Source organism: Anopheles darlingi, chromosome 3 (assembly GCF_943734745.1).
Source record: "Anopheles darlingi chromosome 3, idAnoDarlMG_H_01, whole genome shotgun sequence".
NCBI classification, from domain to species: Eukaryota; Metazoa; Arthropoda; class Insecta; order Diptera; family Culicidae; genus Anopheles; species Anopheles darlingi.
In genome coordinates this window covers 65,513,468-65,527,374 of record NC_064875.1, presented here as the reverse complement: position 1 = coordinate 65,527,374, position 13,907 = coordinate 65,513,468, and the positions used below count along the sequence as shown (strand labels likewise).

The 13,907-nt window shown below is 51.1% G+C and overlaps 1 protein-coding gene across 1 annotated transcript in view; it reads left to right on the top strand.

The window, feature by feature from the left end:
• LOC125955302 (fringe glycosyltransferase) overlaps window positions 1-13,907 on the top strand; it is a 106,811-nt gene that overhangs the window by 1,473 nt on the left and 91,431 nt on the right. The window contains exon 2 of the mRNA XM_049686403.1: window positions 7,122-7,469. Coding sequence (XP_049542360.1) covers window positions 7,122-7,469 — 348 coding nt within the window. The remainder of the gene's footprint in view (window positions 1-7,121; window positions 7,470-13,907) is intronic.

Sequence of the window (13,907 nt, the reverse complement as noted above, 5' to 3'; positions counted from 1 at the left end):
CGGATTCGAAGCTTGAAGCGCTTCACGCTGGGACTGGGAGGAGCTTTGGCACACGGCATGCCGATCCCCTCCACCCCCCGCCAGCCGGGTCGAGACGTCAAACGAAGATATCAAACACCTGCCGCTCGCTTGAGAAAAACGGGTGGGATCCACGATGGTGCGATCGGAGGATCCACAAACAGAGAGCGATAAAAAGAGAAAGAGAGAGAGAGAGAGAGAGAGAGAGAGATAGAGAGAAAGAGAGAGACAGCCCTCGTTTGGTGCTTTTTGTTTTTGTTGTTTTTGTTTCACCTCAAAGAAAAAAAAGCAACAAAGACGGATCCACAAGAACCCCGAACATCGGGGGTTCGCACGCAAACCGCAGCATAGAGCATAGTAAGTCTCTATTCTCTCTAGTTGGTGCTGACTTTGGGCGGTTCTAGCGGTGTCAGTGTCTCCTTGACTACCTGGTGTTTCTCCGCGTCGCACACGACCTTTCTTAGTCCACGTCCAGACTATAATAATGTTTGGTAATATATTGCGGTTATTTTTATTTTCTGGCACCTACATTATCAGATTTAAGGTTGGTTTGAAAATAGAGATAGCGTTTTATTCGAACAGCTGCTCTAACTATTTTATCGTGCAACGAAATCATACCTGTTTTATTAATTATTTAATTTAATAATATATTTATTTGCGACTACGGTCCTTTTTTAAATCATTTGCTATAGTCTGGACGCGCGGTTATGTTTCCTTCTCGACCAGTTTGAGGGTCAACACGCAGGTGGACCTTTTTTCAATTTCAATTTATTAACCGAAACCGTAACGGCCATCGTCTGGCCTTGTTATAATGGTTTGGTTTCGGCCTCGGACTCGGCTTTTTCGGGACGATCACCGTACGGTGATCATCATCAGCATCGATCACCACCGTTGCTATTAATGCGGTGGCGGATGATGGTGGCTCTGCTGCTGCCACGGACTCCCGCGCATCTTACTCCAGGTTGATTATGCTTCGTGAACTTCGTGGCGTCGTCTCGATCGATCGATCCACCACGAAAACCCCTTAATCAAATCCCTCATACACATGCGCACTTCGAAAAAACGCACTTTCTCGCTGCAACAAGTCTACTCGCTGCTCGCTTTGTGCGCAAATTCGCGGTTCCGAAAGGACGAAGAACGAGTCCTGGAACAGGTCCCCCGGGTTGGCCACCTGTCATCTTTCAGTTTCAAGCAGCCAACCGCCATCACTACTACTGCTGCTGGTGCTGCTACGTCTGTGGCGTGTTGCAGCCACATTCTTGTTCGTGACCGGCATCCCAACAGCCGTGGACCGCGCGACCATTGCGAACGAAAGGGATCCAAGATGGATGAAGGGGAACAGAAAACTGGACCACTGGACGGACGACCCAGAGTGTGTATTCTCGATTTTCTCTTCTCCGCGTAACCGAATCGGAGGATGCGCCCTCTCTGGACCAGCCTCTGGTTTCGGTGGCCACGGGATGGCCGCGGTAGCTCATTAAACGTCATCGATGCTGGCGCGATGCTGAAGATGCAGCAGCACCACTGGCAGTGTTCAAAAACACAGACAACAAGGAGAGCATATCGGGAAAGCATAAAACAACAACAAAAAAACAGGTTTTCCCGTTTTGGGGGCTCCATTTCTTCCCGCGGTCACCCCTGCAGATGCGCTTTCGATTTTTGTCCAAAAATTGGAGTGGGCTTGAGACACATACACACAGGCAACGAAACGGACCAGTCCAGAACTTCCACGAGAGATTGAGTTGATTGAGTTTTCCACTTCGATAATGTCTGCCTTGCAACGTGCAGCGTAATCGCGCGGTTTTATCTGGCAAACGGCATCACCGCCAGAAGCCAAGCGAATCGCCAGCGAAGGAGAGAACCCTCGGAAATCGCGAAATTGAGGATCGATACCAAGGAGCGTCGAAGAAGTCGAGTGGCAGTCTTCTTCTCTTCACCGCCTGCTGTGATAATGAAGTACTCGAATTCGGAACCCGATGTTCGATGACGTCGTCGTTGGTGGTGATCGCGCGCACGCCGTACACACGGCAGCAACTGTCACCGATCTCGACGATGCTGCGGTGCTACTTATGAACTGCCCGCGGGATTGAATCGCGATGGTTATTGTTGCCCACCTGGGGGACCTGGGACCCTCTTTAACCGTCTCCCGCCTTCCTGGCAGCACGATCTGATTGAACATTCCGATTCGCGTAATCGCGTCGTTCATTGAAATGATGATCGGCGGCGGCTCGATCTGCAACTGCAACTGCGCGTAACGAATGTGTCGCCGATGCCGGCAATGACCATCGCCTGATGACGGTTTGCCGATCGCGAATTTGCCGATAATTTATCAACCCGGCCAATCATCCCGGTGGGTGGTAGAATTGCATCGATCAATGTCGAAGTTCACATTCGCATTTCGAGATTTGGCAAGCTTTGGGGTTGGCAACAATGTTGTCGTTAGTGTAGTTCCTGTTAACCATCGAATTGGTTGCAGATTGAAGCTACATTGTAATGGATCCGCGGTTTGATGCGCTCCATTCAATCTAATGATCTCGAGAAGAGGTTCCTTCTGGTTGTCTGGAATCCTCACAACAGCAGGTGTCCTTGCTGCTGCTGCTACTGCTGTGCCGGTGGAACTAAGCCAGCGTTCCAAATCTGACACGCACGCAGCGGCCACCGCGCCCGAAACACGTTAACACACCACGGAACACACCGCGAAGGCGTCGAGAGGGACGCGAACGCGTACGTCAAACAAAAACAATTGCCAAGTGCAAACAGTCACCAGCAAGGCCCTCAGACCGCGCAGGCCTTGAAGTTAGACAAATATCATCCCTCTGGAGAGAGAGGGACTTATTTGCCTAGCCCGGTACCAAGTTTCGTCCCCGGGATTTGATGTGGGAGTGATGAGCACACACACAGGGAGAGAGAGAGAGACGCAGGGAGAGTGTGCGCGCGCGAGGTCCGTAGAGGTCAGAAACAACAATTTAATTGAAGAAGAAAATAGACGAACGAAAGGAAGGGAGGGTGAGTGAGCAAAAACAAAGAAAATGGTATCGCAAACACGGCAGCCAACCTGGCAGCCGTGTAGAGGAGCCAAGGAATAGAGACTTTCGGAATGATGTCGTCGTTGTCGTCGCCGTCGTCGCCGTGGGTCAACACCGCCGGTGACACTCGATACACCACCAGCACCGATGAGAGCATCTCCTGCTGCTGCTGCTGCATCGTCCGAATTCCCGGGGCTGCTAAGGCAGAGGCCACGCATAATGAGGGAGCATAGTTTAGGCCGCATTTAGTGGATGCCTTTCTCACTCTCTCCCTCTCCCCTCTCTCCTACCACGGATGACATTTCATTTATTTGTTTGGTCCCGGGGTGTGATTGAGTGACAAACGTTTGTGACAATCTCGTTGCTTTAAGAGATTAAGCGGACTCCGGGATGGACTTCGATGCTCGATGGAATTCTCTCCGGTCCGCACAAACGCAGGATCCCGTTGGCTGTCCGTTAGAGGGAACGTGTTCGTACAGTGGACGCCATTCTAATGCTATGGTTAATGCCGCTAAGTAGCTCTGACAGGAAGTCCACCTGCCTTTTTAACTGCTCTGCTCTGGACTGCTTTGCTCCTGCCGGTGATGCCGATGATGATAACAACAAATAACAAATGATGATGTTGCCGCTTATGCTGACTAGCGCTCACCACAACAAAACCAAATCCAAATCACGCAGTAAGATCCAAACGCAACCAAACGCAGAAAACGGCAGAAGCAGAGTGGCAGGCCTGGAAGGTTGGTTAGCAACGATCCATCGGTTGCTTGCACCTTAGCTTCTCGGACCTGTCTCCTTAATATGGTGGCTAATTGCGCACGGGCACGCGCGCAACCGAGACTGGCTGCTCAAGCAGGCGTTGTGGTGCTCGAGCTTTCGATTGCTTTCGGATCACTTCGGGCAGCGCAAGATTCTAGCCCCAAGTTGTTCTACTCCCTGAGAGCAGCAGACCCATTAGCAGCTGGAGTTCGCTGTAGTTGCTTCTGTATCGCTTCGGCGAAATACAGAGAGAGAGAGAGTGAGAGAGAGAGAGAGAGAGAGAGAGAGAGAGAGAGAGAGAGAGAGCGTGTTAGAAGGCCTCACCTCGGTGTGTTGGTGAAGCCAAGAAACGACCAAGAAGGTGGTTCGCGCACGGATTGTGGATCATTTGTATTCTGATTGGAAAATTAGCGGAAGCTTTTAAGGCATGCGCACCACGGAGCAGGCAGGCCAAAGCAGGGAGACCAAAGAGCAGTGTACGCGCGTGCGCGATCACGCCCGATCACCGAGGAGCTAGGCATCATCACCAGGGTCTAGCTCACCGGCAGGTTTGGGAGCATTTTTGGACCATCATCGATCGATCGATCGAGCCGACGAAGAGCATAACAGAACATAGAGTTCGAGGGGGCTAAAGTGCGCGCTACTTAAGGCAGTAGGGGGGTATGGGAGGGGCTAATAGTTGTGGTCGAACCGATGGTCGACCGGATGTGGACCAAGAGGATCATATCTAACGAGACGCTGACAGCAAGCAGCAAAGTCAATCCCCACTACTGCTGCTGTTGCTGCTGACTAATAGATGATCAGAAACGGAGCGCGAAAGAAAACCAGAGGCGCTTCTTATTCCTCCTGCACTGCCGCACGAAGAAAGGGAGTTTATTGAACCAGAACGAAACCCGAACCAACCGACGGAAAGCACAACCGCTCGTCGCACGACTGCCGTGAGCATTATGAGCTTCTACTGTTGGCCCTTTCGAGGAATCGTTGCTTTCGCTCGTCTCGACTGCTGGTTTGTTTGATGATGTGTAAAAGGACATAAAATTATGCTCTCTCTCTCTCTGCGTCGTCTCCGCGCGACATTAACACCGTGTTTCACATTTAGAACCTGACAAAAAAAAAGGAAATTTAATCAAACAACAAGCAAAGAAACGGTCGCGGTTGAGGTCATAAAAAAATCATTCTCGGACCCGCGGGCCATAAAATGGAGCGGAATAGAGCGTTGGACAACAAATTCCGGTGAATACATTCGCGCGCGCGCGCACTCTCCGCGTTCTACTTTCCAGCCAAAACAAAACAAACGATCGTAAGCTCTTGTCGCGCAGCATTATCGTTCGTTTATGTGTATGTGTAGCGCATGATTACAGAATTATAGTAGATGTCCTCTATACCTCCCCCTGGCCATCCTTTTGGGTTAAGCATCCTGTGTCCGTGTTTCATTTTATTGTAAACTTCCCGTCTTCCCGACGATACGTAAGTGAGCAACAGTGAGCCCTGGCGCTCTCTTCCCCGCTCTTACTCTGGCCGTCAATGCCGTCAACGTGTTTCGTTTGTTTCCAGTTTTATGAGGCTACATTATGACACCCCGGCGGTGGAACGGGGAGAAGGGGGCACCGCAATGGACGCACTTCAATTAGATCGCGCAGCGGAGCATGACGAAGACATCAACCGGGCAAACACACACACACGCACTCCGGGACAACAAAGGAATCCAGAGGGCACCACCACCAGCACTCCGCAGGAAGTTGGTGGATGCGTATGGTAATGCCGCCTTTCCTGGGGACTTGCGCTCGTTATCGCGTAAAACAAACGATTTCCAAGCCGCGCGGTAAGCGACGAACCGGAGTTGATCCAAGCCAAGGAGTGATCGGTGCAGCCGCGGGGGACGGCCCTCTTTAGGCCCTCGATCGGCTTCACTTCACTCGAGGCCACCAGTGAGAGAAGTAATTGAAATTTATTCGAATTTAATCAGTGCAAGGGCCTTCGCTTCTGTGTATCTGTGTGTGTGTGTGTCGGTGCGGTGGTACTCCCATGGTTCTTGTGGACGCCGTTCTAGGCGTCCGGTATACGTCTTGTTGAGTTATTTTTTGTTTTTGTTGTGCTTCTTGCCCGTGTCTGTGTATCTGTCCGTGTGTGCGAGTGAACACACATCGTTCAGAAGCTTACCTGACCATGACTACCGTGGGAACGGCGTTCGCGCTACCCAGCAAGTATTACTGTGCTGGCCGGCTAGACACCCGTCATTTCGTCTCGAATATTAGCAGCAAAGGATTGGAATGGCGAAGCTCGAGATACGCGCGCAGAACGCGAACTCATATTTCTAGACACGGTTTGCAGTCTTCGGTCGGTGTGTGTGTGTGTGCCGGTGTACTTGTACTTCCGCAAACATCGCGACCGCTCCTCCGTTCTCTCTCCATTGCGCAACACATCAAACCCGCGTTCCTATCATTTGGTGCGACAGATAAGATAAGAGGACAAACCGGCATGTATCTGTTTTATGCTCAAGCGCGTCACCGCCGCTTAACCAGCGCAACGCGGAGCTCTCTTCCGGCACCGGAAACTGCACCAACACGCGACTTGCTAGTGCATTCCCTGCCAGCGATTCGTCGGAATGTCGTCCATCAAAACAAGGCTCTCCCTGCACCCCTCTTCCTCTCTTTTTCTCTCGCTAACAGAGCATCGCGCGTGCTAAAAGGTTATCGATCTTCGCCATCATCGTATCGTCCCGCCATCGTAGTATATCCATCGGTTATGCGATCTGGTAGCCTTGAGAAAGGGGCACCTGCCGGATGCCACAACCTGTCGTCGAACCATTTCTCCACACCCCAAGCGAAAAAGGGGCGAGAAGATAATCCGGTTTGCTGCAAAGATCGTGCGCTGGAAGGATCTGTTTCGTTTGTTTCGTTTTGGGGCGTTTAATCATGTTCGGCGTCATTCACGGAGTGAGGTTCCTGGAGCGAAGAAAGGACGGTCGCTTGTTGCTCGAATTCGTGACAGAACCTCGCCCTTCTTTACCTCCTCTGTTGTACTACTAGCGTTGCATTGCATTGAGACGCGCGGAAAGGCACCTGTACTGTGAACAGGAGAAATACAGCAACAAACGAACAACTCCTGCTGATCGAACAGCCTACTACTATTGTGCGCGTGTGTGTGTGTGTGTGCGCTCATATGTGTTGTGCCCAGCATGCCATGCACATCGTAGTAACCATTGCTTCTAAAGCACGAGCAGAAATTTAGTTGATGATCCCATCTCCGTCGCATATCGTCATTCTTTCGAAGCATTCTAACTCCCGTTTCCCCTTTTCTCTTCTCTTCTCTTCCCCACAGGATTGGCAGTCTGCGGGAGGTAGTGGAATGCTGAACGGTGGTGCCGCGAGTGTAGTGATAAGCAAGCGTGATAGCGTAATGGCGACCGGTGGTGTCGGGGCCGGTGCAGTGGTGCATCGCATCGGTGCATCGGGCAACAGTTTGGCGCAACCGGGCGCAACACCAGCCGGATCCGGTCAACGGACGCTCGCGTACGATGTGCACCGAGTGCCGGCCGTCACCGGTACACCGAAACCACCGACGACCGAACTCGACGATCTGCTGATCAGTGTAAAGACGACCAAAAGTTATCACGATACGCGGCTCGAGATGATCACCAAAACCTGGTACCAGCTGGCAAAGGAACAGGTGAGTCCCGTCCTAGGATCTCTCTTTCTTTCTCTCTCTCTCTCTCTGGACGAGCGCGCGCGCGCGCGTGTCTCCAGTGAGGCGTCAAAATGTCTTCTTTGGAGGGTGTAAAATGAGCTTCGAACCACAAAGCAACGCGACACCAGTTCGCTCGGTTCGCTAATCCGCTTGCGGTTTCAGATATTTAATTATAAGGCCCCCAAACCCCCACCCCACTTCACCTTCTTTCCCCCCTTCGTCGCTGATCGATTTGTGATCGGTGCGCGCCCAGTTTGCCTAAATAAAGTCTTTGTTCTTGGCAAACAACCTTGGGTGAACCAGGAGAACTCCAAAAGGGGGTTCTTCGTATATGCTTCGTTCCTTGCGGTTCCGATGGTGGCCGGGACTTGGTACCTCTCGGTCTTGGCTTTATCATCGCCACTCGCCGAAGCCGCGAAGAAGGGCAATTGTTCCGCATGACGAAGCGGAAACTATACAAAACCACACTCGCCCTCTGTCACACACACACACACACACACACGCGCGAGCACGCACGCGTGGTAAAGGGGGGGAGGACAGGGTCAACAAAGACTCCGAAGGGGGGTGGCGTTTGTAGAAAGTTCTTACCGGCATGCCCGGCCGGACGGATGGACGAACGTATCTGCACATTATGCAAGTCCTCTCTTCCTCTCTCTCTCTTCCTCTATCACTCAGTTTGCATTCAGTTTGCATTCGTTCGCCGAGCGGTGGTGGTTGTACCGGTCGGAAAAACAATACAAAAGAAAAGGTTCACAATGGCGGCGGAAGGCCATTGCGGCGGTACCATGTTCCCGGTCTGGGCTCTGTAATTATGGCGCCGAAGAGTGTAAAATGATAACCTCCTTGGCACACCGTCTACGGGGCTCTCTTTCTATCTCGCTCCCTCGCTATAGGTGTCAGGAAAAACAAAGGAAATGCCTCGACACCGAGACGATTTCTAAGCAAAAGACGATTTCACTTTTCACTTCACGCTTCCATGGCGCGAGTGCCGCAAACGTTTAAGCGTCTCTCGAGTTAATTATTGGCTCCTCCTGTTTTTTTTTTGCGGCTACCTTTTCTAATGCCGCTGCCTCGGCTTCGCGGAGTACGCATCCTTCTGTATCCTAATCCCTCCGGGGTTAATTGTTTTGCTTTCTTTTTGTGCCAAGGATTGGTGAGGCAAATCCTTTCAGAAATTCAATTAGTTCACCAAACGGCACTTTAACCTCAATTTTCGGGGTCGAGAATGGAGTCCTTTAGCAAGGATGCCTTTCACACTCGAAACCATTATCCTCATTCGGTGGATCGTTGGAAAAGCGATAAGAAAATGGGCGTGAGATCGCTTTAAAAGCAAAAAACGAATTGCAGGAAGAAGAAAAACACGGTAAGCGGTACCACAAGCATCTCTGAACCAAAGAAAGGAGTGCAATGGAGTTATGAAAGCATTTGCATGTTTCTGCAAAACCGATAAAACATGTTTTAATCCTTGATAACCGACTGGCTAGACCAGAACTTCCTGGCTAACCGCTGACATCTTAATTCTTGTCTGCATATCTCGAGAAAACGAAAGAGAGAGAACCTGGCTTGTCTGTCAAGTAAAAAAAAAACAATTGAAACGGTCCGCCAATTGCGTTATCTTCTCCGATAACCCAGACAGTTAGCAGATCGCCGGAAGGATCGTCATCATCGCGCGAATTCGAAACGCGATCGCAATCATTGGTTGTGGCGCCGACGCTGATTAAGATGAGATGAGGTGCAGTGGCAACAAACAAAAAATCCACCCCCTGGCACCGCCCTGGAATGCACCAATGGCTAGGAGTTGGTGTGCACCGGAGGGCCACTCGACTCGGCGTCGGTGTCGTTGGCAAGTTGCATCGTCATTCGGTTGCAATTAAGATGTGCTGCTGGTGCTGCTGCATCCTTGTCCGTGGCCGCAAAAAAAACGATCGCTCGCCAAAGACCTGGTCCCAATCGAGCTGGCTGGCAAGTGAGCTGTCAAGCTGCTTGCTCCCTTTTCTCGGTGCAACAATGAAGCGCATGCCGATCGCTGGTGATAATCGACCTCGATCCTCGATGTGAGGAGGAGGTACCGTGGCCGTCGATTTGTTTGTTTGTCGATTTAATCGAAACCATCTGACTGGCTGGCTGGTTGGTCGGTGGTTTGATCCGGTTGTTGTTGTTGTTGTTGTTGTTGTCTGCTGCTCGATGATGCCGGGGCAGTCCGGTTCCATCCTGTCGAGTTCCATTTGTGATTCCCGGTCCCCGGGAGGGAGTCAATTAACAAGCTCGTCTACCGGCCGGTCTACCGGGTGGACCAATCGGATAGCAATCGGCACCGAAAAAGCTTGTTTTACATTCGATCGTAGCTTGTTACGAGGCTCACTAATGGCCACCAGGCTGCTGCTCCGGTTTTAATTACAAGCACAACGGACGCACGCACGATCCAGCACGATCCAAAACGATCCGTCTTGATTCCGTGGTTCGAGATCGATCGAGATCGATCAGTTTGGAACTCCCGAAAAAAGAAAAAAAAAAGCAAACGAGTTTCCCTCGAGTAATATGTCAACCAAAGAACGTGGAACTCCCGAACCACTGCCGAGAACCAGTTGACGCCTAATCAAATCAATCCCTCAAAACATGATTTCCGTGTGTCTCTCGCGGGGTTGGTGGCGGGAGAGGTGGTCGCCAGAATGAGGCACATGAATAGTTATGGTAATCCGGTAATACGCGTCGCACCTGCGCCTTAGAATGTGGGAGAATAGTCGGGAACCAGTTCTTCCAACGGTGGAACACTGGCACTGGCACTGGCACTGGCTGCTTCTGGTTCGTCGAGTCTCGTTAATCCTCACTTTCCGCATGATCAATCAACCTCGTTGTGACAGCTTCGGGGAGGGTGACATGCCACGCGGTGCTAGCGACGGTGGTGCTTTGGTGCTTTGGTTGTGTACAATGTGTCGTAACGCAAACATACGTCGCCACCCCGATGCCATATTCTAATTCCCTTTCCCCCCCCTTCCCAGCTTTATCGAACGGACCGTTCTTATCGATCAATGTTTGCTCGAGGCAGCCAACGGATGTCGCAACATAACATAACTTATTTGCTATTTATTTGCCCGTACGTACGTGCGTGCGTGTGTATGTTTGCGTCACACGAGGCTTGACACACCGATGAGTAATTGATAATTCGTTCGCCGGGTTCGCCGGGTTCGCCGGATTCGCGTTGACAACCACGACGACTTCTTCTCCAGTCTGGTCTTAACCTATTTTTAATGGAATCGAGAGAAGCAAAAAAACGCAAGATTTAAAATGAGTTTTCCTTCGGGAACCCCCTTGCATGCTATGAATGGACAGGGTCCCCCCAACCGGCGGGGGGTCTGTGCACTGATGGCAATGATGGTTGGCCGTGGAATCAATTAGTTACAATGTCCCGGGTGCTCGCTCTCTCTGTCTCTCTATCTCTCTCTCGCGCGCGCTCGCACTGGTGGCCGATCGGTTCGCGGTTCGATCAATTGGTTTCCACGATCGATCTCCAGCTGGTTTCAATTTCATCGCCGCCACCGACGCCACCGCCGCCCCATGTCCTCATCGACGACATGCAGCTAAATAAATTGCATTTTGTTTTGCTTCTTAATCTGTTCCCGCTGCTCCCGCGGACGCGATCTTCGGTGGCCCTTCGATCCGGCAGCGGATCCGATCCGGTTACAGCTGCATCCTAGACGAATCGGTAATAATCATCCGACCGAGGGGTTTTTTCTCGATTGGAAACGCTGCATTGAATGTTGCTCCCGTCGCTTTTTTTTTCTTGCGAGATGATCTTTTGTAGCTCCTAGACACCTCGACGATCCTTTTACTTCGTATCGTCGTATATATGAAGATTATGGATGTTTGAGCGAATGGGAAGGGATCGCTTGACTCCTTACCTGCCTATTCTCAATGGCCCAAAGCAGTAGAAATCCCTCGGGTCGTTGAACCAGATCGATCAGGAATTTAAGGGTTCATAGAAAGAGAGAAAGGGAATTGGTTAAAAAGATAAACAAGTCTGACGCTAATGTGACGTGTACGCCCCTGGAGGCCTATTCCCTAGCGGCGACCTCGGTATGCTGCGCACCACCCCTTAGCGCCACTATCAGCAGGACATCCGATGGCTTTTCCCACTTAAGGTTTGCTCTGCCCCCTAGGGAGACAGCGGAGAGGGTGCGATGGTAAACATAATGATCGTACACTCTGCCATGCCCTGCCCTAGGATGGATTTATGTTATCTAGAATAGCTTCTGTATGTGCCTTTTCTATTCAATACTGTTTCTCCTGCTTAGTCAATAATGAGTTCAGCTGGTTCATAACAATCGATTCTTACTTACGCACAACATAAACATCCAACGGAAAGGATTTGAAATTATGATTCACCTACATGCTGTTTCCTACACAGTGATGACAGTTGTTTGATGAATTGAGGCCGCCCTGAAAGGGTGGATTTAAATCCACCCTTCCAACCTCTGAGCGAAGAAAGAAAACATTAGTTTTCAAGAACAGGGGCCGTTAACTGGCGGGAGTCATTTGCCTGGAACCAACGCCTGGAACCGACTTAAAGATGGGCGCAGCTGAGTAAATTACTTTATCGTTCTTCCGTTGCTGTGTTTTGATCGACGGCGACGGCGACGCCAATTCCCAACCATTAGAACAGCCCTCATGAGGTGTGTCTGTGTGAAGTGTGCATGAAGCGTAGAACATTAAGCTAACGTTAGCCTCCGGATCTGCTTTATCATTTGTGAATCAAATCACCCCGGTTGGTGCAAAAACTCATCCAACCTAAACGCATCCTTCGACGATGTTCTTTCAACCCCCCGGGGCGGAAAGGAGGATAAAAATCGTAGCGTAGAACGCCAGCACCACCCCATCAGCGCGTCAGCACCATAATATGCATATTATGCGGGACTGTGTAGTGTTGCGCTCCTATTTCCGTACCCGTTCCGTGCTGAGCTGCTGATGAATTGTGGTTGATGGCTGATAGTTGCGCTCAAGTGCGCTGCTCTTCAGCATCTCTTCATGGCGAGAGGCGTTTCGCAAAAAAAAAACACAAAACAAAACAAAACAAAATCCTAAACGAAGGAAACCCAAGGTCGACGATTGGTGTCGGGTAAGACAAGGTTTAACCGCAATCCGAGAGGCTAAATTGCCTGCGGGGGCCCCCGGTAAAAGAAGGGTGCCCGACCGAGAGACCGAGGTGGTGGGAAGAGGTGTTTTGAAGCAGCAGCAGCAGCAGCCCGAAGTTTGATGCTGCCTCGAGCCTCATTGCATATTATGTGTATGTTGTTCTGCCATCGTTTTCCATTTTTCTTTTCTTCGTTTCTTCGATCTTTTTTGTGCTGTCTGCTGCCGTTGCTGCATTGTTTCTGCTCGTTGGCGTCTGTGAGCTGGCCACTGTGCACACGGACAAACGGTACGAACGAACGAACGGACTACAAACACCACATGTTGCTTGATGGCGGCGACCTGCTCGTTGTTTTACATTTTATGCTTTGTGCCATTTTGGGTTTGTTTTTTTTTATATTCGTAAAATATGCTTCTGCCGCACGGGCCCCTCTCTCCTGCGCTCCACATGATTACAGGTTTAGACGATGCTGCGGTTTCGTTGTTCCTGGCTGCGAGATAGCAAATACTCTGAAGCGAAGCAACGAAGCGAAACGGAATCCTACTATTTTGGCCGCTCTCAATCTCAATTGTTGGCGATCGGGCACAAGACCAGACCGCCGACCGCTGGCTGGTTGTCTCGCTGGCAAAAGACGGTCCCCCCGATCAAGCATAAAAGTAGAATGCTAGCTAAACTGTTGCTGGACCGCCGTGTGGTGTCGCCGAGACAGCGAGCGCGATCTGAGCACGAGGATATAAGGGGGGGGAGTCCAAGATACGGGTCATTTCAGTTTTGCCCCACAATTGTCCACCTTCTCCTCTTCCTCCTCTTCCTTCTGCGCCAGTTCCATGCACTGCAGAGTGCATCCCGTGCAGGCTGGTGTCTCGATGGCAAGAGGACCGGGTGGGGGGAGGGGTTCCATGTGTGCTGCATGTTCCATTTTATTTCCCCCTTTCCTTCCAGGCACTGCCCTGCCTTTCTATTCCCCTTACAAGGTACTGAGCCTTGCGGGGCTGGAGACACACACACACTGGCTGGCTGGCTGGCTGGGAGGCAATCTCTCCGGAAAAAGAAGACGTGCAGGGGGGTGGTGGCCGCGTGGAATGAAATGCATTTTATGCCTTCATTAAATTGCAAATGTACACACATTAACCGGGACCGATAGCATGGGACGTTAGCCCGCTGGACAACACACGCGCGCACACACACACGGACACGGACACACATGCGGTCACTTGGTGGCCATTCTTTGCGATTTTATGATTCCCTTTCTCGGTCATTTCGAGCGAACGGAGTGACCAGATCCACGAACC